This window comes from Pteropus alecto, unplaced genomic scaffold (genome assembly GCF_000325575.1).
Source record: "Pteropus alecto unplaced genomic scaffold, ASM32557v1 scaffold7, whole genome shotgun sequence".
In the NCBI taxonomy this organism is placed as follows: Eukaryota; Metazoa; Chordata; class Mammalia; order Chiroptera; family Pteropodidae; genus Pteropus; species Pteropus alecto.
Window position 1 is genome coordinate 13,037,240 of NW_006494614.1, and position 27,961 is coordinate 13,065,200.

The window sequence follows — 27,961 nt, forward strand, 5'->3', positions numbered from 1 at the left end:
GAGCACGTGGTTTTAAAGTTGTCATGCCCTCATTCAAGCAGTCAGTAGGAAAGAAAAAGGATGAGTTAGCATATTTTAACTGCCTTAACACAAAAGTATTACATCACTTCAGCTCACATTCTATTGGTAAGAGCCAGCACATCTAGCTAACAAAATTCCAAGAGAACTGAGAAATACAGTTTGCTTGTGTGCCCAAAAAGAAAAATGAGTTTGGTAGGCATATAGGCAGTCTCAATCAGAGTATACCCTTCTAATAGCCAAATTTCCATTTTATTCATCTTTACACACGGACCCACTCACCTCCTCCCTAAAGCAAAGAGCCCAAAGTCCCATTCAGGACTGTATCCATCTGTAAGATGAGAATTTCCAAGTGAAGTGCAGTGCTCTCCATCGGGTTCGAATGTGGCTCCTCATTGTCTACTAATCAATGAATTAAAAAGGCAACTTATATACTGCCTCACCCCCACCTAATGTATAATGGTAGAACTGCAACAGATATTCCCATTCAGAGAGGAAAAATAGAAGGAAAATACGGTAATGCTACTTGAAATCCACTGGAGGACCTTTTAAAGATCCCCCACTTTGCAAATGGGGATTTTTCTTAATAGGCCATCATATTGCTCTTAAAGAGGAACTACTTTATAAATATGTTGTTCCATATAGCTCCTAGTTCCACTCCTTAGAGAATTTGCCTTGTATTTTTTTTTTTACCCTTGACCACAACTGAAGTGGGTTTTGAAGGGAGAATATACCCATCTTGGAGGAGGCACTCATTTTATTTTAATACTCCCAGTCACTGGCTTTTTTTGTTGTTTAAATAAGGTCGTGGTTTCTTTGCCTTTACAGTTCCTTCAGAAATGTTAGGATTCTGATCTTTTGGGTTCCAGTCAGTCCCATGTGTCAGTCCTGTGTACTAGACAAAGGTTTTAAATCTGCTTTGTGTCTTTGCTTCCTTGTCCCTCTGTTTGTTTGTTTGTTTTTCTCTTGAATTAATCGAAGCTATCTGGATATTATTGGGAACAATAATCTTAAGTGTGAAGATGACACCTTTAATATGATCTTTGCCAAGGAACTGAGTCTGAGTCAGTCTTTTCAACTGAGAAGTTTCATGAAATCTTGTTTTCTCATAGCATTTTTCAGTGCCAGATCTTACTGTTTGAGTCCAGACACAGAGAGTAAAAGAAGAGGCCCTGAGTTTCTAGACTCTCTCTGTTCCCTTTGATTTCTTCTTACAAACTGGCTCACCCTAACTTGATCTCATCTCCTTCTTATAATATCTTGTTCAAGTAGCCAGAAGTAGCTAGCACTTAAATCCTTCTTGTTTTCTCTGGCCGTTTCTCTTAGTACCCTAGACTCAGTAGGTATGTTGTCTGCCTTATAAACTATTGTACGTGATAGTTTAGCAAATGTTTTGCTACTGTAAAACATGGGTTGCCACTTCTCCAGCCTTTAGTATCAGTTTCCTTTCGACCCAAAACCCCACCACTAAGCTAATGACACATATTTTAGTTCTTGTTACCATAGCACTCACATTCTAAAGGCAGGAACTAGTAAATGATCCTATCTTGATGCATGGTAGCAAGGAAATGTGGTTTAGCTCATGCAAAGCAAAAAGTAGGAAGCAGTTTTGGTGAATATCTAGCCAGGTTCTGCAACCGTGCGGAATGAAAGAACTGTTATACTTTCTGGTCATTCTATCTATTTTTAAAAGCTTCTAATAGTTACTGAGAAGCCAATCTACCTTACATGAAAGTAGTAGCCTCTTAAATTTTCCTGTAATCTTATTTTATCATTACAAAATTAAAAGACTTAATTGACCATGATTAAATAATTTGAAAATAGCAATATCTATATTCTTGGAGCCCTCATAATATGTTGATGTTTAACCACATTTAGAACTTTTCTTTAAGGAAAATTTTCCATATTTTTCAAATCTACTGGCATGAAATGTTATATTGCATTTAAGTGTTATAAACCACAGAAACTTTATTTCTAAATCCTCATGATTTTTGTTTTACTTTGAAATTTTTCCTGTACTGTAATGAAATTTATGCTTTTTAACATTTGTAATCTTTGCCTCATTGGCATAAATTATGATTACTTCATTAGTTTCTACCAAAATGTATACCATTTTCTGCTTCAAATTCATGTTGACTTTAAAAGATATATTAGAAAAAGTTCATTTAGAAATTTATATTTTATTTTTTCTTATACAGAAGCAATCTTAGTCTTGTTTGGTTTGGCTTTTCTTTGATGTGTAGGTCTTAGAGTCATTCACTCAATCCCTTATACTGCATTAAAATTATTATCTGAAATTCAAAGTAATTACATGATACTATGTGAGTATACCCTTAACCAGGATTGTAAATATTGTATTTAACATTAATGACTTTATTTGAATAGTTACAAATACTAAATATATGTGTGTATATATATGTTAATAAAACTGATATTTATAGAGTCATTTAGGGTTTATTCTCTGTTCTGTTTTGTTTTACTTGTTTTATAGCTATAAGAAACTGGCTGTTAGTGAAGAAACTGAAATTGTAAGCCCTTTACCCCTTAAGATGAAGCCAAATGTTATGTCTCAAGAGCCACAAAATGTGAACCAATTTTTTGACAAAAATGAAGAGAATGTAGTTTTACAAAAGACAACAATTGAAGATACAGATAATAGCTGTGCAAGAGTAAACACTACTGAAGAACATATAGATAAAATGTACCTTGATATTTTGAGGAAAAAACTATCTGTTGGTCCTTCAGTATTACCTCGTGATGACAAAATAAATAAAGTAAGTGTTTATAATCCAGATTGATTTGACATATTGATAAAGTTATATAAGTACTATTAATTAATAAATATATCCTTTTTTTTTTAGTACATACTGCTTAGTATAGTAGGATTGATTATATATTAATCTCCAGATAGATCCTGGATATATGTGAAGAATATATATTTACTGCTACGACCTGCAGTTCCCAAATTAAAAAATACTTCTATAGCATTAACTTTCTTTTAGAAGCTGTCTTTTCCATTAAAACAATTTTAGGGGGTAAACATAGTCCACAATTTGAGTAGCATATGAAGTAAAGTTTATTCTTCATTCTGGTGCTTTTTTTTCATTGTAATAGTAGTCTGTGTTCTGCAAAAGTAGGTTAAGTTGACATTTTATATAAATGCTATTAGCAACTATTGAGAAACTTATGTTTCACTATTCCATTTCCCTCTGTTCTTGATCTATTCTGATTTATAGTTTCATGTTCCCAATATTTTTATTTTACAATTTTGAGTTGTGTGTTTACCATAAACGATCTGAAATTCTTTGTGAAGTTGGGCAGGATATTAAAATTTTTTATCTTGAGAAATCTGGAGGAAAAAGATTTTATGTCATTTCAAAATATGTTCTTCCCATGCTATACTCATGTTCATTCTAGTAATTACACATACAGCTTTCTGGCAAGCTTATTTTATTGTTTTATTCCTGGCTTTGAAGATGTTCTTCAAAATAGTAAAATTCCAATGAATTAGACTTAAAGAATTTTAATGTAGTGGTTTGCTTTTTACAGTCTATGTTATTTAGTAATCACTATGGTTTGCCATCTGTTAAATTACCATTTATAACTGTAGTTGAAATTCATTTCAATTCTAAACAGTTTGTTCTTGTTGTACACAGTCTTTTAGATCTCAGCTTAGTTCTGGAGAAGAAGGGGGTGTAATTGGTAAACAGGTACCATATAAGAAGGCCAGAAGTGCACCTCCTTTACTTAAAAGAAAACCCCAGAGTGGATTATATGCATCAGTTAGGAGCTCAGGCTATGGAAAACCCAGTTCACCATTTAAGACATTTTCTACTCTCGAAAAGAAAACTTCGAAGGACATTATGAAAAGCAAAAACTTGCGGTCCATTCCCACCTCAAATCAAGCTAAGAAAAAAGGTAATCATAATCTTTTCATAATAGAATTCTGTATATATACAATTGACCTTTGAACAATGTAGGTTTAGATTTTATGGGTCCACTTATATGTGGATTTTTTTTTCAATAAATAACGTAAGTATATTTCCTTATGATTTTCTTAACATTTTCTCCTTTCTAGCTTACCTTATTGTAATGTACAGTATATAATACATGTCACATACAAAATATATTTAATTGACTGTGTTATCAGTAAGACTTCTGGTCAACAATAGGCTATTAAGTTTTCGGAACGTCAAGTTATACATGGATTTTTGACAGCGTAGAGGGGTTGGTTTCCCTAACCCATGCATTTTTCAAGAGTCACCTGTAGTGTATTATTTTGCTTTCTTTGTTTTCTATTTTCCCTGTTTCCTTTTCTCCTATGAACTTTCTTTATTGATAGAAAAGAATTAACCTTAAGGTATACATTCCATTTCTGAGTGATTCAATTTACATGAGGTTTTTCGTCATTAGTTCTAGCTTTTCCTGAATGAGACCCGGAAAATACAGGAAGTGAATATCAGGTAGGAGAGTCAAACTCTCCCTCATCTGGTTGGCTCTATAAACAAAATGTTTACCAGAGAAAAGCTGTATATTCAGAATGCAAATGGCAACCTACAAATAAAGGTAGACAGAGAGATTAGGTATTAGTGCAGTATAGTCTTGGAGAGGCAGGATGTTTTATTTATCAAATAATGCATATTTTTATACATCACAGTAACTCTGTTATTTCCTAACGTAGTCATTTATATTGACAGTAGGAAAGGGTAATTTTCAAAGTAGAGCCCATGAAGCTATTAAAAGAAATAGAAGTGTTCAGGTCAAACAAACATTTCTGCTACTTTTAAGAGAGCCATAATAGAGCCAGAAACATTTTGTCCTTTTCTTTGTGATTAAATTGAATAGGTGACCAATTTCATCATTGGTATATGGTCATAGTTGTAAGAGAAGAACTAGCCTCATTGGAAAATTCATTTCTAGCTTGCAATGTCTTCCCTTTCCTTTCCCTATTTTTGTCAATTCCAGGACCACTTTGACTATACAGGAATACCTCATTTTATTGCATGCTGCTTTGTTGCACTCCACAGGTGTTATGTTTTTTTAGAAATGGAAGACAGGGCCTTCCACTAGCTAAAAGATTATGACTCACTTTATTGTAATACTTGCTTTATTATGGTAAATGGTCTGGAACAAAACCCACAATATCTTCAAGGAATACCTGTATTGAAAATTCTTTAGACATTAAAGACTCTCCTTCTGTCTCTATGCATATGTTTTCACTTTAGCAACCTATGCATATAAGATGAAAAGGTTAGGGCTGATCTATGTCAGAGTAAAGGAGAATAACATGGATTGGTTATTCTGGAGAGACAGTAATATGATTCTGTTGGATTAATACAAGCATCCTTTTCTCCTGTTCTTAACCTAGGGACCTCTAATTAGCCCCTTTCCCTAAAAAGTCTTTTATGTTCTCTTATTTTCTTTTCTGTGGAACATTTGCTTGTGATGTTGTTGTATACTCAGTTATTGATAACCACTCATTGGATCTAGTGCTTACTGTTAGGAAAAAAACACTTGGAACATTCCTTGAATTTTAGAATCGAGGAATGTGAAAATTTTTCATTGATGATTTAGGAGTATTCATTTTGTACTTTTGGGAGCAAGGAAATGAAATTTTGTTTTTAATATTTATTATATTTAATTTAGATAAATTAACCCCAACAATTTTTAAGTTTACTTTATCCAAATGAATTCATTTAACAAATATTTTTTGAGCACCTACCTTGGTGCAGGCGCCAGTAGAGGCCCCTTTACATACATCAGTTAACAAAATAGACAAGGAAACCTTCCCTCTCCATTTTGCGAAACTCTTCATCTATTGAGAAGACAGACATTCAATAATAAGCATAATAAATAAGTAAACGTTATATGCTAAGGAAAAATAAAAAGTAGAGCAAGAGTTTGAGTGTTGGAGTGCAGCAGGTCACAATTTTACTTAGGCCTCCTTAAGAAAGGGCTGTTTGAACAAAGACTTGTAGGATGTAAGGAACTTGGCTGTGTGGATATTTAGGGGTAGCATATTCGAGAAAGCTAAAACAGCCAGTGCAAAAGTCCTATAGTGGGGAAGAATGCCTGGCATGTTCAAGGAACAGTATAGAAGCCCCACATAGCTAGGGGCAAAGTGAGCAAAGAGGGTAGTAGACGAGATCAGAGATCTGAATGGGCAAGCGTATATAGGTTTTTCTAGGGCATTTTAAAGATTTGGGCATTTTAAAGACTTAGGCTTTTAGTCTACATGAAAAGATGAGCCCCTGAAAAGTTTTGACCATGGGAGTGACCTCATCTCAATTACCCTTTAGATGAATTTCTCTGGCAGCTGTGTTATAGACCATATACACATAAAAATATACACATACCATAGAGAGCAAAGGAAGAAGCACAGGGACCAAGTAGAAGGTGATTTTAGGAATCCAGGCTAGTAGTAATGGGGCTTGATCCAGGGTGGTGGCAGTGGAGGTGATGAGAAGTGGCTGGATAAGGATATGTTAAGAAGATAGAACCAAAAATCTAAAAAAATGGGTTGGGGTTAAGAAAGAGCATCATGCCAAAGTTTTTGCCTTAAGAAACGAAAAGTGGAGGTAATAGCCAGCTGGGATGGGGAGGCTAAGGTAGAGCAGATTTCGGGATAGAGAAAAGGTCAAGAATCTTGTTGATCATTTTGAGCTGTCTGTTCTACATGCAAGGGGAGATGACAAGAAAGCAGTTAGATATAAAAGTCTAGAATTCAAGAGAGAGGAATGGATTGTAGATATTATTTGTGAGATGTTTAAAAAAACTAATATTTTTAAGCCATGAGACTGATGAAAATTATCAAGAAAGTGAGCATAGCTCGAGAAAAAGGCAAACCAAGGCCTGATCCCTGGGCATGCTAACCGTATGAGGTCAGGGAGAAGAGGGATAACTGCAAAGAAGACAGAGTAAGATCAGAGGAAACCTGAATATGTGGGATCCAAGTGAATAAAGTGTATAAAAGAGAATTGATCTGCTCTATCAATTGCAGCTAGAAAATAAAGAAAGGTGAAGACTGACAACTGACCTTTGGGTTTAGCAAGAAGGAGGTAATCAGTAAATTGGGCAAGCCATTTCTGTCGATATGTGCCTGTAAAGGCAAACTGAGTGGAAATAGAAGGAATAGAAGAGTAGACTTGGATAGTTCAAGTTATAGACTACTGTGGAAGAAAGAAAAGATGGGAAAAAATGGGCAGGAGCTGGTATGCAAATGGAATCAAGAGAAACCTTTAGTTTTGCTTTGCTTTATTCTTTATTTTTATAATAGTGTGAGTTTTATGTTTATCCTTTTTGGAAAGATTCAGTAGACAGGAAAAAAATTCATGATGGAGAGTGGGGAAAAGTCGCTAGAGCCATGTCTTTGAGTAGAGGATCTAGTATACATTGGAAGGGTTGGCTTTAGGTAGGGGGAGAATGTGGGTGCAGATACTGGTAGGTGGATAGAAGTGGTGAGAGGGTGGATGCTTTCTTCTGATTGCTTCCATTTTCTTTGAGAAATAAAAAGCAATGTCATTAGCTGGCAGTGAAGATGGGGGTAGGGATGTTGGAGAAGATGTGAAATAGTTATCCTAGAGAATTAGAATGCGAGCAGCAGAAAGTGTACTTGAAGTTAATGATCATGAATTTAAATTGAGACCAGGCAGTGTGTGTGTGTGTGTGTGTGTGTGTGTCTCTGTGTGTGTATACACACTTGTGTGTGCATGTCCAGCCACATTTCACTGCATGATTACAGGTATTGGGTAGTTGTATAGCTGAATTTACCAAGGAGAGTGTTTTTTGCCAAGTGAGTACAATGAACTGAGAGAGGATCAAGAAGGTAACTAACAAAGTGTATGGAAGTTAAGCTGAATAATGAAGAAAGGAAGGACATCAAGGGGTGTGATACAGTTTGAAATAGGTAGGATCAACATACTGGACCCCAGTGGGGCAGAAAGTAAGAGATGGGATTAATAGAGAGTAAATGCCTAAGACCGAGATTCAGGAATGATTGCATTACTAATAATAGAAAAAGATCTGGAGTATACCTAGTGGGAGTGAATAGCTGAGGTGGAGAGAAATATAGAGAACCAAAACCCTGGGGTTTGAAAGGATTACCTATGATTATATGGAAATTACTAAGAATGAAGACAGAAGTAATGTCACCGTAGATGGAAAAGAAATGAGGGGTGATGCAGATGTTGACAGATGAAGGCAACAATATTTTTATGAGTATTTTTTCCTATTTCAAAATTGTATAGTATTTATGACTACCAAATAAAAATAAAATGCATTACTAAAATTTACATTAAAGTACCACGATAAACTATGGCTGTCTATTTTTATACTGAGCTCCTTTTTTCCATTAGACTATTAAGTATGGTTTTTTAATCTCTTTTTATTGAGAATTTGCCCATAGCAATTTTAGTTTTATTCAGAACTGTAATTTCTTTGAGATGGTTGTTACTTGTCAACAGGCTTAGTTCTCTGAGAAGCAGACTCTGAGATGGAGATTTGTGTACAGAATAGAGAATGCACCTGGGATCAACATTGGTTAAGATGAAAAAATAAAAGGTTTCTTTTTTTCATGTAACAAAGAAGCCAGGGATAGGCATTTCAGAACTGGTGCAACTCTGCAAGGAACCAGATTGCTTCTTTGTTGCTGCAAAATCCTTAATCTTTGACTTTTGTCTTTGTTGTCATAAGATGATCACTCAACTTCCAGGCCCTGTCATGAGGAAAGGTGAAAGTTAATACAAGTTAAATCGTCAGCTTCTTAATAAGGAAAGTAGTTATTTTCCTGGAATCCCCATGTAGGAAAATTTTGCTTTCAACTTATTGGCCAGAACTTCTATTATGTGGCCATCTCCAGTTGCATGGAGTCCAAGGAGATGATTGTTTTTAACTGGGCACATTGTGCCAGGGGCAAAATTAGGTTTCTGTCAATAGGGAAGAAGAAGAGATTGGCAGCTAGCAGTACCTCCTGTATGGTTGTTTACCTTTTCATTCTGTATTAATTTTCTGTAGCTCTTAACTCTTTATGTTTTTATTTTTGAAGTAATTTTATTGTCATGAAAGGAATAGTTGCTCATTATTAAAATTCAAAAATACAAAAAAATAAAAAAGAAGAAAGCAATAATTTAGCCAGAAACAACTGATGTCATAGTGGGTGAACATCATTTCGTGCTTCTCAGTATGTATGTAGTTATACAGATAGAAGGAATCACAGATGAGTAGATGGAAGACGAGAGAAGCAGACATATGGATAAATGACAGAACATAACAGGATCACAATTTACAAGTTCTTTTTAAATATTAGATTTAGTTTTACTTAAATCTGTAAGAAGAAAAAGAAACTTTTTCCTATAAAATATTATATCCCAAAAGATCCTTTTAACAAAATAGATTATGAAAACTCCTTAAAGGTTGTCAAATACGTGTTGTCATTTTTAACAGCATTTTTCAATTTTATACATTTTCAGTTTTCACTGTGAAATATAAAGATAGTAAAACTCTTACACCTACCACTCACATGCCTCTTACCTATTTTTGTTGGTTTAAATTTTTACTTGTCCGAGAAACATTTATTCTCTCCCGCAACTATAATTTCCCTCAGCTTTTGAATTTAGATCTTGGTTCTGATTATTAAAAGATTGAATGCTTTTCACTAGTTCCCTATCCATAGCTTCTCCATTCTGAAATTACTTTGATTAGTTTCTTATTTGACTGAATTTTCTTAATCCATTGTTTCTTTAAGAAGGGTTCTGAAGTCTGCAGTGTTTTCATATTTGAATTTTATATCCAAGCATATTTTATTTCCCATGAAAAGGGAAAAAACACTGTCTATATACCATTATTGAAAATAATTACTTAGCTGTATCAAAATTAAGAACTCAAGAAGGGAGAATTCTGGTGTAAAAGCTATGACTGACTACAGCTGAACAAGAATCACCTGCCACTCTTGGCTGCTGGGTCCTAGAGAGAATCACAGTGCCCGCAGATCACGTGCCGTTCATTGGCCGCATTAATGGACCTCCAGTGATTTGGAAGGATTCATGTCTGCTTTTCCAGTGATGCAGTTTCTTAGTGAATGCTTTAAGGATTTCTCCAGAAAACCTACATGAAACAGTCCAGTAAACATGATTACTCTATAAGGAAATTTCTGCATGCCTGAGAAAAAGATTAAAATATTTAAGTGAGGTACTATTGATGATTTGTTTTTTCTTTTGACTTTTCCTATTCTCCAAATCTTTAATAACTATATTTCCTTTCAATGAAAAAGTAAACTTTACATTTAAAAATTAAGCATCTTGATAAATGTTTACTGAGTGTTCAGCTCAGAATCTGTAGTATTTGAATATGGGCCTTCAGATCTCTTCTAGTTATTTCCCTTAAACATTTTTTATATTTAACTGAATAATTCGTTGACCTTAGAATTATTTCTACTCTTTGGGGTTTACAAGGTACCTTAAAAGCTGAAAGTTTGACCATAATATACAGAAGTTACATTATTTTCTAATTTAATATGTATTTTCGGGGTATTAGAACAGTATTCTAATTTTATCTTTTTAAATCAGATTTAAACTAGCTGTTATAAAATTTTCACACCATTTATATATTATTCCATTGATATATACTGTCTTGATATACACTACTTAAAAAGTCTGCTTTAAAGGCACACAGTCTCAAACTAAAATGCTTCATAATGTCATCAATTGCTCTTTGATTCATCATTTAGACATTCTTAATTGTTATTGCTGTGAACTTTTAAAAGAATAATTTAAAAGTAATAAAGCCTAAAATTATCTCAGTCTACATTCTCACATTTATTTAGCTGCATTTGACATGAATCTTAGGTTAATTAGCATTCTATGTCTAACAGAGTAGTGTGTTGATTATGGGATTATGGGCGACAGTTCTGAGTTCAGTGAAACAGCTGTACTATAGTGTAATACATCAGTCTATTTTGAGATCATTTACGTTATTGTTTCTGTTGTAGTCATTCTTTTTGTTACATAATTGCTAAATAGACATTTGATTTTGTTTACATTTGTGGTATTTTTATCTACTGTTTACAATACTTAGATATCTTATCTGAAACAAAACTCATCAAGCCTGCAGCATTGGGTAAATCAGCTCCCAAAAGTGAAAGTAGCCTGGCTACTCCTAAGAAGTCTGAAGACTCTACAGAAACTGATTTTTGTGTTCAGTTACAGAATGTAGGTATTGCATTTCAAACTAATATTCATAATGTTTTTCTGATTTGAAATTAAATTAAAGCTAAATTGCAAATAATGAAATAAATGATATTTCTTTTGCTTCAAGGATGAGATTCTAATCATTCTTATTGAATACTTAGTGATTTTTTTTTAATTTAGCTTTATTTATTAACTTTGTCATTTTAATTCTTTGTGTTTGCTTTTTTAACCACCTCTGTTTGAATCTTATTTGTGAATCTGTAATGAAGTAATACTTTTCCTTAAAAGGATTCCTTAGGATGCTGTGGCGGGAACACAGAGACAGAATTAATTATGTTTAAAAGAGTTCAGGAAGCAGAGGAAAAATGGAGGGGTGCACAAGCCCTAATTGAGCAAATTAAAGTCATATTCTCAGAAAAAGAGAGAGAGCTGGAAAATAAGATGGAAGAACTAAAGAGGCAACAGGAAAAGGAACTCTTCAAACTGAATCAAGACAATTATATTCTTCAAACCAAGGTACTAGACACATTGTTCCATTTTTCCTTTTATTATTTAAAAACTTGTACTTCCTGCTAAATGCATTGTCATCCATTGTTCCTGGAGCTGTTTGGCTTGATATATTTGCTATATAAAACATGAGCATGGTTCCTGAGAGTGTCTCCTTTCAGAAGAGCCTAAATCCAACTCCCTGGGGGGAAAAAATTGAAATTTCAATTGGCTCATTTTGATAGTTTTCTTCTGTTAGCAGTCCTTTTTGAAACAAATCCCTTAGTTCACTATGACCTTCAAAAGAAGACAATTCAGAAAGAACTGTTATAGAAGGTCTAGATTCAGAGAATGACATTATGTAGCATTTCTGAGTTATTTCCATCCTCAGAACCATCAGCACAAAACAACACTAATGATTTAACTGTAGCGGTGTTACATTAATTCCAGTGTGATTACAAGACAGTTTTAGGTCCATGTACCTTGAGTTTTCTCTTATTCTTCCTCACTTCTCACTTCATCATTTCCTTCTCCACATAAAAAAATTTCTGCATTTTCTCAAAGTTAAATAGCTTTGGAGAAACAAACAGAAAACAAAGGTGGTTACATTTTGGAGAAACAACTGATCCTGTCACTGAAGAAAAATTGAAGCAAATCCAAAAAGAAATACAAGAACAAGAGACACTTCTTCAGGGATATCAACAGGTATGGTGATTTTTCATCACATAGGTTTTTTTTTTTTTTTTTTGAGATCCTTTCATCCTCCAGGCACTAGGCCAGACATGGTGAAACCGTATATTATAAGAATCAGGCAGTCAGGCATGTTAAAAATATTATGTGCTCATTTAACGGATAATGGGAATTCTGGCAAACATGAAGAAGTAATACTTTGACTAATCTGCACATTTCTCATGGGCAGAATTAAAGTGGTTAAGAGCATATATTCTGGATTCAGAAAATATAGTTTAAGACTTAGGTCTACAACCAGCTGTGCAGCCTTGAGCAAATCACTTACTTCTCTAAACTAATTTCTTCATCTGTGAAATGGAGATAGTAATAGTACCTATCTCATAAGATGGTTGTGAAATTAAAACAAGACAGTGCAAACCAATCTCTTAGTACCTGGCACATAGTAACTAATCAATGAATGTTGCCTGTTACTACTTTTAATGGCTGTGTTCCTTAGAAACTTTCCTATTTTTCTTTAGTTTCTTGTAATGTTTTTCATTAGATAATATTGGCTAGTTTTGTATTATATTTAAATATATGAATCTGAAATTGAGTGAAAAAAATTGAATTGAGAAAATTTATGTGTCCCACAGAAGGTAGACATTTGTGAAATGTGATGGAATCTAGGTGACGTTGACTTGACAGTCAGCCAGGACACATTTGATGATCTCCAGCATGAGACTTCATCTTTGTTTCTTCCCCCACTCTACCCCTACCCCTTGCATTACCTTTTTCTCTTTTGACAACCATAGCCTAAGCATTGAGCCTACCAATAACAAGCATTGTCATTCAGGGCCATCCCAAAGGAAGCATTACCACATTAGAGATTACAGCATTTACAATAAATGAAATGGTACTGATTTTGCAGGACACATTGCCCTTCCAAACCCTTTGTCTACTATTCTAATCATGCCAGCTAGAGCATGGGTTTTAAGGAGGATTTCATAGACCTGTAAGTTTGCCAACCACCTCTTCCCACAAATATAACACAAAATTTATATATCAGTGTGTTGTATATTTATGTATTTTTCTAGGTTTTATTAATTCTGCAGATATTTAAGCACAGGCCATTTGTCAGGCACTAGGCCAGACATGGTTAAACAGTTCCTAGTTTTCATTAGGTCCTCCAAGGTCCTTGGTATTCATCAGATTCTTAATTTTAAGAAGATTAATAAGCCAGAGCACCTAAGCACAGATTGGTACTTTTTTCATCTGATCGCAGTGTTTGAGTTACTCTTTAGCTCAAGCCTGGTAATGAACTGGGTCTAGTTTATGCTCTGCCTTGTCCTGATCGTTCAGAAACAACCAGTCTCTAACTCCCTGCTCACAGAAATTTCCAGAAACAGCATGGACACCCATTGTGGCTACATTGAATTACCTCACCATGGGAAGCCAGACTAAAAACAAAAAAGAGGGTGCAAATAGTCCCACTGGCCTTTCCATCTGGGAGCACAGAATTGTAATGTGGTTATTCCTGCAGTCACTCACCGTTTACTCCTGTGAAATGCAGTCTCTTATACTGACACTACACTCTTTGGCTTTGGGAATTTTCACAACTTTTTTTTTTGAGTAAGCATTTTGGAAAGTATTGTTTTCAATAATAAGTTTTCTTCTGAGATAAAGAGTTTTAAAAAGATTCAAGAACAAGAAATTTTTAAAACCTTGAAAATGTTTAAAAGATATATATGTTATGAGCATATATACTTATGGAGGTACTACTGGCTTTTAACTAAAATGTAATTTTTTATTTATAAAAAGGAAAATGAAAAATTGTATAATCAAGTGAAAAACCTCCAAGAACAAAACAAGAAAAATGAGGAACGAATGTTTAAGGAAAACCAGAGTTTGTTCAGCGAGTTAGCTTCCTTAAAGTAAGTCCTTTTTAAATTCTTAAAACCAAATATACTTTAGACTGTTTCTAAGCACTTTATTGTTATATTAATAATACATTTAGTTAGAAATGAAAAAGTTTATACACTGATTTACAGTTTTGTAACTTTTATATTTTTAATATTTAATAGATTTTTCTTTTGGTATTATACTGTAGTTTCAGCTATTTGAGTCTAAGACCACTTTCAGAAAATTGAACATACAGCATTCCTCTTGATAGGTCATTAAGCCTGAGAAGCTTATGTAATGCATATTAGTAATAATGCTAAAAAAATACATTATCACTTGCTATCTTAGGTCAGGTTTTGTACATGTAGAGCTAGAGATGGGAATCCTTGTGGAGATGATTTCCTGGAGGATAACTCTCAAGAGAATGGGATCAAGAGAAAGAAGCAAGATGGGTAGGGTGGGTAGGAGGAGGGAAGGGAAGTGAGAATGTTGTCTCAGCTGGAGACTGGCTTCATTCCACTCTCACCAGGACGCTCAGGAGAACAGATTGCATTACATAGTTGGTCCCCACCTACGGCAATAGGGGACAGCCTTTTGTGCTCTCAAGCCAGCTAGTCACTGGCCAAGGGGTGCCCCAGGGAGGGGTAGGGGTTTCCTCTGGGGAGTGGCAGGCTTTTGTATCCCAAGCCAGGCTGTCACTGGCTGAAGTATGCCCAGGAAGCAATCCAAGGACATCCTCTAGGCCAGGGAGTAGAAGTTGCTGTTTGGCTGAGTCATTTCTACAGAGAAGGAAAACCTCTTGAGTTGGTGGGCTGATAGAGCACCAGCACCTACTTAGGAATTATATTTCAGATTATAAATTCTTTTGAATGTTTTACATCCAACTTTTAACATTTTAAGTGAAAAAGTTGAACCCAGAGGCATGGGCATGCTAGGGTACTATCTGCTTTTAGGAAATGACTACCAGTTGTGTATCATTTCACATAAACACATAATTACTCAGGACTGCTTTCAGAAGAAGGTCTTTTGGCTATAAATGTCATGAATGCTATGTTCACATATCTCTTCCAATTGTTTTGTTGTTAGGTAACCTAGGATGTAAGAGGCAGGGCTGCTGTTAGCTCATACTGATCTTTCATGAAAAATAGAAAAAGGTACACCTTATAGCTGATAAAGGTAGAAGATACACGGGTTGGGCAAGCGAGGACACTTTCGTGGAAATTAGAAAAAGAAAGAAAGAAAGAAAGAAAACCTGTGCTCCTTTCTCCTGATAAGTGTGACCCAAGGCTAAATGTCATAATCTACATAGTACTAATGGCATGAAAGCATTTACATCTGCTTTCTTCCCAGGTACTTTAATAAAGTATTTCAAAATATCACCTCTTATACTGACCAGCTTTTAAAAGAGAAGATCTATTCCAAGATCCCAAACTGAAACTCTAAATGAACTTTCACAATGAAATAAATGCTTTTTTTAGTATATTAGGGTTAGATGATCATATGTGGATTCTTAAATTCCTTATGTAATGTCTCTGAAAAACAGAAAAGTTGATGTTAGGTACAAATAGTAGACTGTGTTTGGTTTTGTTTGTTATTTTCCATGTCTATGATTGGCAATTTGTGTTTCTCAGAAAGGAATCTAGAATGATGTTAGCAGGGAGTACACAACACCACAGGAAAAGTGCAGCACATCTTTCTGGGACGTTAATTTTTTTTTCTCTGAAAATTAGGAAATATTTTAATAGTTATATTATTTAATTATATGTTAAATAAACCAGTAATCCTAGGGGTTCAGTTCCTTTAGAGTAAACATAAACATTTCCCTTAATATGTATTTTCTTTTAAATGGTATTTTAGTCTTTAGATTAAATAACCTTTTTATTTTCAGTGACTCACATAGTTCCAACATCCATTAGAGTTTTTAATTTTTTGTATTGAAAAGAGTTCCTTGTAATTTTATTGAAAAGAATTCCTTTTAATATTTTGTATTGAAAAGAGTTCCTTGTAAAAAAAATCTTTATTTTCAAAATAAATCAGAGAACAGATGCAAAAAAGTCATTTGCTGTCTCAAGCAGTTGAAGAGCCCACCAGAAACCAGAATTTTACAGATTTGTTAGCAGAATTACGTTTGGCACAGGTAAGTTGTATAAGGATTTTAACTATTAGCAATAGAAAAGATTATTGTAAAAATCCCTATACATGCAAAAAATCTTTTTGTAATTTATGAATAAATAAGATCTGTTTATAAATTTCATAGCACTTAAAAATTAAGAAATATCAAAGAGAAGCGTTTAGCATAGATCTGACTTTAACGTATTGGAAACAATGTAATACTGATGTTAGATGGCATCCTCTTAATAATCCAACCTCTCTTCAGGTATTTATCACATGAAGCCCTTTTGTAGGCATAACCTTATTTAGGGCATGTGTACTTACTTCAAACAAATTCCTCATTGAAATGTACAGCTAAAATAGGAAAATAATTTGAAGATATTGTTCACCTTAAAACATTAGTTGGCTTTTTACCTATCTTCCTAAGTAGACTGTACACTTCTACGGGTCAGAGACAATACCTACAAACATTCGTATCGGATATATTTAACACAAGGGTGAAATGCAATAGCTGCTCCCTATTTTTTCTTTATTTTTATTGATTACATTATAAAAATATGCCATAGAATTTCTTAGAGCAATATTTATCAATGGGAGACATTTTGGAATTTGGGGCAGGTTAATTCTCTTTCAAGCAGAACAGTTCCATGTATTGCATTATTTTTGTTATCCCCGTCCTTAGGAACATTGTGCTCATAGCACTCATGAGTCATTGTAACACTCAAAACCACTGCCACATTTCCAAACATCCCCTGTGGGTGGGCAGTTCTCCCCACTCCCTCCATTAAGAACCATAACACTAAACTAAAGAGCCATTCCATTCTATTTGAATGATTGTGTAAATTAGAAAATTTCCAATTACATATCACTTTTTAATTAGATATTTGTTACATAACGTCAGGTTCTATAGAAATTGTAATATATAAACTGCAGCTTCAAATATGAAGCCACTAGATAACTTCTTTCAGATGCATGCATGTACAAGATGATTAAATAGGTAGGCAAGTAGGCAGATAGGAAAAAAGAATACATGATTAGACACCTGTTCTTATCAGTAGGCCTCAAAATTAGCAAGTTAAAAGAGAAATTAATATTGCTCTATTTTATGAAGTTGTGGAAAAACATGGTAAGGTTTCAAGCATAGCATTAGCTTCATTCAAAGGCTGTTATTAGTGACCTTTCAAAAGTGCTGTTTGGAACATGTTCTTCTGACAAATGAGAAACTGTAACTGCCACTAAAAGTACTGGAAAATACTGGATAAAATACAGTAAACATCTTGTAAATGCATGACCAAATTCTCAAGAAAGTAAGGGAAGTCTCTAGGGGTCAGAAATGAACAAGGAGGAAAACCTCGCAGTAAAAAGAAAGCACCTGCTTCTAGGCTTTCCGTTCAGTGACCACAGGGCTTGAGTTTTAACAGCAGAGTGAAGACAGGGCACCAGGACTGCAGAGGGCCACATCCTTGAGTAAAACAGTGGACTAGGAAAAAATCCACCCACCTTCATAATGGGCTGAGATGTCAAGAAAGCTTTTCTGTCTTCACTTAATCTCCAAGTAGGGAGGGAAAATCTATCTGCTTGGTGCACATGCTTTACTCGTTCACTGTAAATGTCATCCCTTCTGCCTTCATTTGTGTTTTAGTATTGGAATTGACATTATCTACAGGGGTTGGTCATACTCAAAGTGAAAAAATAAATAACATAAACTGTGGTCTTGAGTCAATGATAACCTCTAGAGCGTCTAGAGGAAACAAATACAACACAACTCTTAGAGGTATACGTTCTTAACCCGGCTCATGATGTATCCATACGGATAAAATCCTGCTGATATTATGCTCATAGTGCAAAATTACAAAACCCAGAGAAACAATTCACCATGAGCAGGCATGGGAAAATTTAATAAACAGCAGGATTAGACCCTAATAGAATTTTTGAACAGACTATAAAATAAATAGACTTAAAATGATTAAATAAACAAAATAAGTGAGAAGATATAAGGTAAGAAGAAAACAGACTAGGCAAATTCAGAGAAAAATAAACAGCTCTGGAAGTATGTTTTTGGAAATTAAATAAGTAGAAAAGCCAAATAGATGATCATATACAACTAAGAAATTAGTAAACTACATGACACAAAAATAGAGAAATGGGAAATATCAGAAATATGAGATGTTATAGTATATATTTAAATATTTTTGAAAGGTAATGGCTGAGAATTTTCTAGAAATTATAAAAAAGATGAATTCTCAGATTCAGGAAGCACAATGAGTCCTGCTCAAGAAAAATAAAAAATAAGAGAGAAAATGTTAATTTAAAAAAAAAATTAAAAATTCTTTAGAGATTTGTTTGTGCAAATACTGAAAGATAGAATGTAAATATACCTTTATTTTCATTCATTTTGATTTATTTTAATCTCATTTTTGGTTTTAGTTTTAGAACAAAAATTCATACTGGGATAAATCTATAATATAATAATATTCATATCAAATATACTTGTATACAGTCTAATTTGTACTATAAAAAGTAATGCTAATTGGTTTAATGTTAAAATGTGAGTTGGTTCTTTATAAATTGGATGGACACATACTAAAAGCAAAGGTCCTGAGCCCTTTCCTTTTAGTATCCCAGGGTGGGGAGGAGAAAGAGGCCAACCACAGCTCATTCATTTGGTCAGCCTTTGTCAGGCACCTGCCAGGTACCAGGCACTCATCCTGGCATTGGGAAAACAATAAGTAAGCAAGATTGGCATGAACGTGACTTACGGGGAACGTATATTCTAATGGAGAAGACAGATAATAAGTAAACAAATAAAATAATTACTCATAGTGGTAAGTTCTTTGAAGAAAATATATAGAGAGGATAAGGTGGGCAGGGTAGGGGTAAGACAGCACTCAATAGTGTGGTAAAGGAGGTACTCTCTGAGCAAGCAATGTCTGGGTTGAGAGCTGGAAAGAAGCAGCAGCTAACTGCAAAAATCAATCTTCCAGCCAAAGTGAAAGTCTAAGCCCTGAATCAGGAATGGGCTTGTTGCCTTCCAGAAGCAGAGGCCTCTGAGGCAGAAGTGGATGAGTAAGGACAAAACTAAGGTTAGAGAGACCCTCTCTGAATGTCTGCACATAAACTTATAATGGAGGAAAAGTGCTTGCCAGCCAAAAACCCTGTGCCCACAGGATTGACATACTGGCCTTCTTAAAGGTGGGCAGTCTCAGTCCCTGGACAGATGGAAGAATTAAGTGGACATCCTATCCTCTTAGGCAGTGATTGCATGTACGAACTCAAGATGTTTAAAGTTCCTTTGAACTCTAAAATTCTGTTATTCCATGAAGTAGGCACTGCAAGAGAACATTTCTAAGTTGATTGATCTAATTAAACAAAACGTATTTGCATAAAGATACCTGAGCATTTAAAATGAAGAAATTCAGTGCTCTCCTGAAAGGACATCTCTCTACAGAAGATCACACAGATGAAACAGTAAAATGATGCAGTTAAATCTGTGATGCAGCTAGAAACCGAGATTATATAATACTTGATGAATGGATTATTTTCTTAGACTGGATTTAAAATTGTAAGATAGTATAACACAGAATTTGTAAGAATTTTTATTCTGGAACTTAATTATACCAAGTGTACTGCCATGAGTCCAAGAGTTTCTTCAGCCGTTATGTGATCAGTTCAATGTACATTTATTACCTGCCATGTACTTAGTCGAATAAAGTAAACTGGTAGTCATCAGACTTGGTCCCCCATAGAGCTTTTGACCTAATAAAGAGAAGAGGCATAGACACAAATCAATGTCATATGAAACGTAAATTAACAAGTGTTATAGTAGAGGTACAGTGACAGTTTATGGGAGCTCAGAGAAGGGGATTATCAGGAATAGCCTCTTTTGAAGCTTTGAAGGATAAGTATGATTTTTGTCAAGTAGCAAAATGGGGCCCATTTAGAGTAGTGTGGAATATAGAGCATACTGAGAATTCATTCAACATTATTTTGATGTGCCAAGCATTTTTAATGCATTTATGATGCAAGGGTTAGCAAAGTGAAGTCCTGCTTTCCAGTAAATATATATTATGTTAGGTGGTGATGAGTGTTGTGAGAAGAAAATAAAGCAACATACCCAGGATGCCAGTACAGGGGTTGCTGTTTTAGAAAGAGTACTCTGGGGAGGTTTTCCTGGGGCTTCATTTGAGCAGAAATCCTGATGAAGTGAAGGAGCAAGCAACATGGCTATCTGGGGGCCGAGTGCTGTGGACAGAGGAAATAGTAAGTGCAAACACATTGGGGTAGGAGTGTGCTGGGCATGTTCAAAGAACACTAGGAGGTCTTTGCAGCTGGAGTGGAGTGGGAGGGGGAAGATATGTAGTCAGTGTGGTTAGAAATGTGGGCTCGGCTAGGTTATGTGACACTGGAGATCATGGTAAGGACTTTGAGTTTACCTTGAGAGGGATGGGAACCACCAGAAAGTTTCAGAGGAGTGATATTAACTGACTCTAAAACAATTCCTCTGGCTCCTGTGAGGAGAATAGATTGTAGGTGCTGAGGGTGGAGAGGCAGACTAGTTAAGGAGGTTTTTACAATAATAAAGTGGACAGGAAACGTTAGAACAGTAGGTTGGAAGGTCTTTCAGGCTGTGCTGAGTTAGATGATTAGAACTGATTTTAGTAGGCGATGGGGAGCTACTAATAATTTGCAGCATGATAAAATCCTAAAATTTAGGAAGAATAATTAGCAGTATTTGTGATGGATTAGGTGAAGGAGAGACTGTACCACAATTTATTGTGATTAGAAATAATTTGCTTTTTTGTTTCTATGAATATCAAGAAAGAAAAGAATAGTTTATTGGAAGACATCAAAAGACTGAAGCAAGACAAACAGGCTCTTGAAGTAGACTTGGAAAAAATGAAGAGAGAGAGAGATCAAGCCAAAGATCAGATTGCTTATGCCACAGGTAAAACACTGAGCTAAAACAGTTTACCTTTATACCCATAACTGTTCTAATCTTGAATTTAAATAATAGCAGTTGGATAATCTAAGCAAAATGCTGTTTCTTGAAGTACATTGTAATTTTAGACACTTTTTAAATATTAGTTATTAATAGATATGTGCATAGTTTTAGCAGGAATAATGGCAAGATCAAAGAAAATCAAGGATTATTTTGTTATTTGTGGCATTTTATGTTAATTCTTTACATGCCTATCACCCTAGACTGTGACCTTGCTGAGGGCATGGTCTGTCCTTTTTCCCTGAGTCTGAAATGTAACTCTCAAGTATTTGCTAAATGAACAAATAACCTTGCACTATGTAGAAAACACAAGGATAAATATGGCATTCTCCACCAAGGAAAACAAAGAGTAAGAAAAGAATACAGAAAAGTTTAATGTAAAAAAAAAAAGAAAGAAATTACAAATAAGCATAAGTCAGGGTGCTAAATAAGAGTTTGAGGGAGGAATGGCATTTGAGCTGGGTCCTGACAGATGATAAGATTCAGAAGTGAAGGAATGAAGGGAAGCTGCCCAAATGTGTTTCTTCAGCATGTTATTGATTGCACCTATGAACTGGAGCTTAGGAAAGCAGAACACAGGGCTAGAAACATAGATCACAGGAGTTCTCATTTGCCAAAATAAAGAGTTCTCCTTTGTGATATTATGATCTTCAGTGTAAGATATGTATAATCAAATCCACTTATCTATTTGTAAGAAAATTACATTTACTTTCCTCATCTGTAAAATAGAATATTCATAATAGTACCCATCATATGTTTGTTGTGTTAAGTAAAATCATGCATGGTAAGCACTAATGTTTGCTATTGTTACTTTAAGTATAATCGTAGAGATTCTTTATTATCTCTTGAATCCAATATTTATTTTTCCATGAAAACAAGTTTACTTTTATAATAGTGGGAAAACAGTGTGTCAGAAATTTCTACATAGTCAATTTTGCTATGAGTTTGAAGATTTAGATTATGAACATAATCTTTGTCTCCTCCCTAATAAATTAAACTAGACACTACCTTTCATACGTCAGTTATTTTTTGCCTCTTATTTTTTTCATAATATTTTTATTTTAGATAGGCTTTGTTTTTCATTTAAAGTATTTTAATTTATTTTCATACTTTGAAAAATTACAATAAGTTATTGAGTTACTTTATTTTATAGGTGAAAAATTATATGAAATAAAAATTTTAGAAGAAACACATAAACAAGAAATCAGCCATCTGCAAAAAAGATTACAGTGGTATGCTGAAAATCAGGAACTTCTGGATAAAGATGCAGCTCGGCTTAAAGAAGCAAATGAAGAAATTGAGAAGCTCAAACTTGAGGTGTAATAGATTATTTCAGAAAGTATTTCTGTAGATGAACCCTGTTCTCTTCAGCAGTCAGTTCTTCTTAGTCTTGTGTCATTGACTCAATCCTTTAAATTCTATCAAAATACCTAGTTTGGATCTTGGTTCACTTTTAGATGTATAGTTTATTTTAGATTAGACTGCAAATAAATTCAAACTCTGTGTCATGATCTGTCAGATCCCCACATGGTCTGAACCCTGCCTGCATCTCCAGCCTCATCAGAACCACACTCAAACAAGTCATTCTCCTCCAGCCACACCAAACCTCCTGTTGATTCTTGAACATACTAAGTTCATTCCACTTGTTGTCTTGGCCTAGATTACTCTGACCTTGGTTCTTCCCGTGTCTCACTCCTTCTCATTCAAGTCTCAGCTGAAATTTCTACTCTCTAGAGAGACGTTTTCTGACCTTTTTATCTAATATAGCTGCCAGTTCCACGCCCTCTGATTCTTCCAGCACAGTACCATAACTGGGAATTAATAAATGAATGAATGAACTACCATTATGCTTGTTTCTCCTGGTGTTTCTCTGGTAGGTTTTAAATATGCTTCTCAACATGTTTTTACTTATTGATAGGTTGAGAAACTGAAAGCTGAATCTGGAAATCCATCTATTCAGCAAAAGATACGTTTAAAAGATAGAGCAGCTGATGTCAAAAAAATTCAAGATCTGGAGCGACAAGTATGTGTTAAGGGTAAATTTTCATTAAGGTGTTTTATATAAAGTGCATTTGTGTTTTCTCTTTTGTTTCAGGAGTTCCTGTAAGATGTAATCAACCTGGAAATTCTTATTTTTATACATTTATTTTAATATAAACTGCCCCTTCTTTAAATATACTTGGTATACGGTAAAGTAACATTAATAAAAATAATAAACAATACCATTTTATATAATCTATGGTTTATGCATAATGAATTTTTAGACTAATGCGTCTCATTAGATGGTAGATCTGTTGATGAAAGGTAGTTTTGCATTACAGCTCTATTAGACCTCCAGGAGGAAGAAGCAGAATTTTGAAACTCTGGGTATGGAGTTAGTATTCCTTCTCCTGATGAAAGATCAGTGAGAGAGGAGTACAGGAAAAGAAATCCTTGAGTTGGGAATATGTTAGGAATGCTTGGGAAGTATTGCAAGACACCCTGGAAACAGAACATTCAGCCTCCCAAAGAGCTGGCCATATTTGGAGCTTTTACTATTTACGCTTAGAAATACTCATTTCATAGTCAGTATGGCTGGGAGACTTCAAAAATCCTATGATGACACTTATTAGGATAAAGATTTTTTTCATTGAAGTAGTTGTTTTGTGGAGTGGAATATTAACTTTGTTCTGTTTTTAAAACTTTCTATGTGTAGTGTTTCTATTCATAACTAAATATTAAAACAAAATAAGAATTTCCAGCCCTTTTTATAGGAGAGCATGATTCTGTAGTGAAGTTATGACACTTAAATGTATGGCTATTATTCCATCACAAACCCAAAACAGTGAGGTCATCACTGGGCTGAATATTATCCCAGTTTAATGAGAAAGAAAACTTAAGCAAAAAATTACTTTGTTACTTTTACAGGACCTGTTTTTTTGTGAAAAGGTATGATTTGGTATTTTCGTTCAGTGGTCAGGAAAGAAACCACAGAAGTGATTTGAAGAACTAGGAATATTTTGAAGTAACTATAGAGCAGGATTGCTTGTTTGTTTTTTTTTCCATTATAAAGATTTAGATTAGCCAACATAGAAGAAGCCATCCAGAATTATGAGAGAAAAAAGACCAAGGGAACTACTTCTCTAAAAGATGATTTTATTTTAAGAGAAATAATATAGAACTTAATGTGTGAGAATAATATTAATCATGCTTAATAGCAAAATTAGGATGTGAAATGGTGATCAGTATTGACCAGAAATACAACATTTATGAAAATAACCTCCCTCTTTTAATAACATTTTCATTGAAAATTTATTGGTTTATCATCTTAGATTATATCTTCTAAAATATTATTAATAGTATTTTGTATAGTTTGTTGCATGAATATTTTAGATCTAATTCTATCCCCATGAATATTTCTGTCCTAACGATTTTAAAACTTATATATTATAATCAAGGCATATTGTAATATATTCAGAATCATTTTGGAGCCATATTATGAAATAGATTAATTATAGAATAAAATCTCTCCTTTTCTATATAGCACATAAGTAAAAATGGGCCTACTTTAGATGTACATTATAATGAAAATTTTAGATTATACGTATTCATAATTTTATTTAATGGAATATTCCACAGTTTGATTTCCAGTGAGGATTTAAAAAAAAAAAACAAAAACATTTATTTTGTATGATAGTCACACTAGTATCAGTGATTAAAGAATAATATTAAAAAGTAAAATTAAAGATCTAAATGAAATCTGATTTCCCCAAAAAATGTAATGTAAATTTCAGAAAAAGGAAATGAAAGAAATAAATTTCAAGAAATCAAAATTAGATTGAAAATATTCCTTAAAATTTTAAATGAAGGATAGCTTTTGAGTTCTGATTATAATAAAAGCCAATATTATCAAGCCCTTACTATACACTGGGCACTCTGCTAAGCAAATTTATGAAGACGAATATTATTTGATCCTCACTTAATTGTATCTGCACAGTGAAATTGGTATTGTTATTGTCCCCATTTTCCTGATCAGGAAAAAGTTTTGACTAAGGACTTGACACAGGTCAAGCTGGCAGTGCACTCTTAACTCCAAATGTGTTCTAACCACTGCACTAGACTGACTGCCTCTCAGGTGCTATTTTATTTGATTGCATGCTCAGAAGCTAGAAAACTGTTCAACAAAAGAACTTAATTTTTTACTATATGTTTTTCAAAGATATCTTAATATCTTTAACAAAAGCAGATATACACACATGTGCATATGTAATACCAAGCTCTCATTTCTGTTCACACTGGTGCCGTTTGTTCTTCGAGAAAGACCATGTAATGTTTTATAGGCCAAATGAAAATTAGTTTTTATCATCTAATCCTTTTTCCTAAAAGGAGGAAAGACATCATTTTAAAATAGATTAAACTTCATTTGGAGGCAGGTTGAGGTAGGGTGGAGATTGTTGCAGGCAGGGGCAGATGCTTAGTAGGCTGTATGTTTATTGACATAAGTTTGTACATTCACGTGTATGTAAGTAATTTTTTAGTAGATAATATAAGTACTGTCATTTGAGGGGATCTGTGGAAAAAAAGGAGGGGAAGAGCTTTGTCCTCAGAAAGATTGGTTATTACTAGTAAAATTATACCAAGATCTATCTCAAATGAATGTAAGAAGATTTCTGTGAAATAACCAGTACTTAGACATTGTACTATAGGGTTTTTAAATCAGATAATTTAATGATATATAATTTGAAATTGATTTGTGCTTCTGTGCATTTGCTTCAGTCCTGAGATATGATATAAACATCTCTTTGAAATCTAAACGTGACTCATATAGCATAATCTGTAACAAACTGCTTAATTTTAATATATTTATGGCCTTGCATATTATACAAAAATTTTTTAATAGGTTAAGGAAATGGAAGGAATTCTAAAGAGAAGATATCCTAATTCTTTACCTGCTTTAATATTGGCTGCATCAGCAGCTGGTGATACAGTGGATAGAAGTACGGTGGAATTTATGGAGAAAAGGATAAAAAAACTAGAAGCTGATCTGGAGGGTAAAGATGAAGAAGCAAAGAAGAGCCTTCGTACCATGGAACAACAGTTTCAGAAAATGAAAGTAAGTGCCACGTAGCCATGGAGATGGGGCTGGGACTTCTTAAATCTCATTTTAATAAATAGCTCTAAACTTCCTTTCCCACAAAACCTTTACCATGAGTGTCAGATGCTAAAGAAACTTAGATTCATTCTATATTTTTGTCTTCTTTCAGTAATTTCTTATTTCAAACATGGAATAATCAAGCACAGTATAATCTTTACATAAGCTCCTCTCAGTGTTATTAGAATTAGTAGAAATTAAGTCATGGAAAGGCAGAGTACAGTATCTCTGATATATATTCAGTACAAATGTTTTTGAATTACCATGATTGAAAATATTTTCACTGGAACTTACATGTTCATTGACACATTATCACAGCTATCATAGTACATTGAAACTATTGCCATGTTGTTCTCCTCATTAGACTATGAGTTTGAAGGCAAGAACTGAATTTCTTTATCCCTAGATTCTGGCCCAGTGCCTAGTATAAAGTCCTAGCTAAATGAATATTCATTGAATGAATGAACAAACACCATGGGTACCTCTTTCCACAGAGTAAACTATTTAGGATATTTCATTTATAATACTAAATCTCCAGGATTCAAATTTCAGGCTGATTTACGCCTTACGAGATTTCTAAATTGATATTACTAAGCTGAAAATGTGCTATTTCTTAAAGACTTCAGTATCCCCAATTGCTTTTCCTATTTATCTTCAAAGTATAGTTTTATCGATTTGCATAGAGAAGGTTATACAATAACAGGTTTGATTGTGAGGTTTAAAATAAGTTTTGGGATATACAAAAATGTATAAATTAATGTTTTGAAGCAACATTAATTATGTAATTAATATATATTGAGAATATATAATGTTCTGCCCTTCAACGATTAGGACTTCAATACATTTGACTGACTCAAGGAACACAGAGTTGGAGCCATCAGAATATGTAATGAGTGCCTGAATGAAGGAATAGGTAGAACCTGGTAGAATGCAGGGCTTTGTTAACAGTGGTTAACTTCGTTAGCAGTGGTTTGGCATTACATGGATTCTTTTCTTCAGATTCAGTATGAACAGAGGCTAGAGGAGCAGGAGCAGCTACTTGCCTGTAAATTGAAGGAAGCACCCCAGAACCAACGTGACAACTCCAGGGTTAAAGCACTAGAGAAGGAACTTGATGACATTAAAGAAGCCCATCAAATCACTGTAAGAAACCTTGAAGCTGAAATAGACACTCTTAAACATCAGAATGCTGAGTTAGAACTCAAGAAAGATGATAAAGATGATAAAGATTTCCAGTCTATAGAATTCCAGGTGGAACAGGCTCATGCTAAAGCTAAACTGGTAAGACTCAATGAGGAGCTGGCTGCAAAGGGGAGAGAAATACAAGACCTTTCGAAAACTGTGGAGAGGCTTCAGAAGGAGAGGAGAATGATGCTATCTAAGCAGAATTCTAAGGGAAGGGAGGACATGACCACAAAAAGGGTGAAGAAAGATGTTCTGCACCCAGGTAAAGGAAATGTTAAC

At 34.2% G+C, this 27,961-nt stretch overlaps 1 protein-coding gene across 3 annotated transcripts in view; it reads left to right on the top strand.

The window, feature by feature from the left end:
• The window catches only part of CEP162 (centrosomal protein 162), an 81,838-nt gene that overhangs the window by 25,813 nt on the left and 28,064 nt on the right, over nt 1-27,961 (top strand). For 2 of the 3 annotated variants that reach the window (XM_006926342.3, XM_025042584.1), the window contains 12 exons: nt 2,510-2,792; nt 3,675-3,936; nt 11,089-11,222; nt 11,490-11,717; nt 12,252-12,392; nt 14,175-14,287; nt 16,293-16,392; nt 21,186-21,312; nt 22,520-22,683; nt 23,285-23,389; nt 26,246-26,458; nt 27,497-27,961. In XM_006926342.3, the coding sequence (XP_006926404.1) occupies nt 2,510-2,792; nt 3,675-3,936; nt 11,089-11,222; nt 11,490-11,717; nt 12,252-12,392; nt 14,175-14,287; nt 16,293-16,392; nt 21,186-21,312; nt 22,520-22,683; nt 23,285-23,389; nt 26,246-26,458; nt 27,497-27,961 (2,335 nt within the window). The remainder of the gene's footprint in view (nt 1-2,509; nt 2,793-3,674; nt 3,937-11,088; nt 11,223-11,489; nt 11,718-12,251; nt 12,393-14,174; nt 14,288-16,292; nt 16,393-21,185; nt 21,313-22,519; nt 22,684-23,284; nt 23,390-26,245; nt 26,459-27,496) is intronic. The other variant, XM_015600541.2, reaches the window with a different exon arrangement.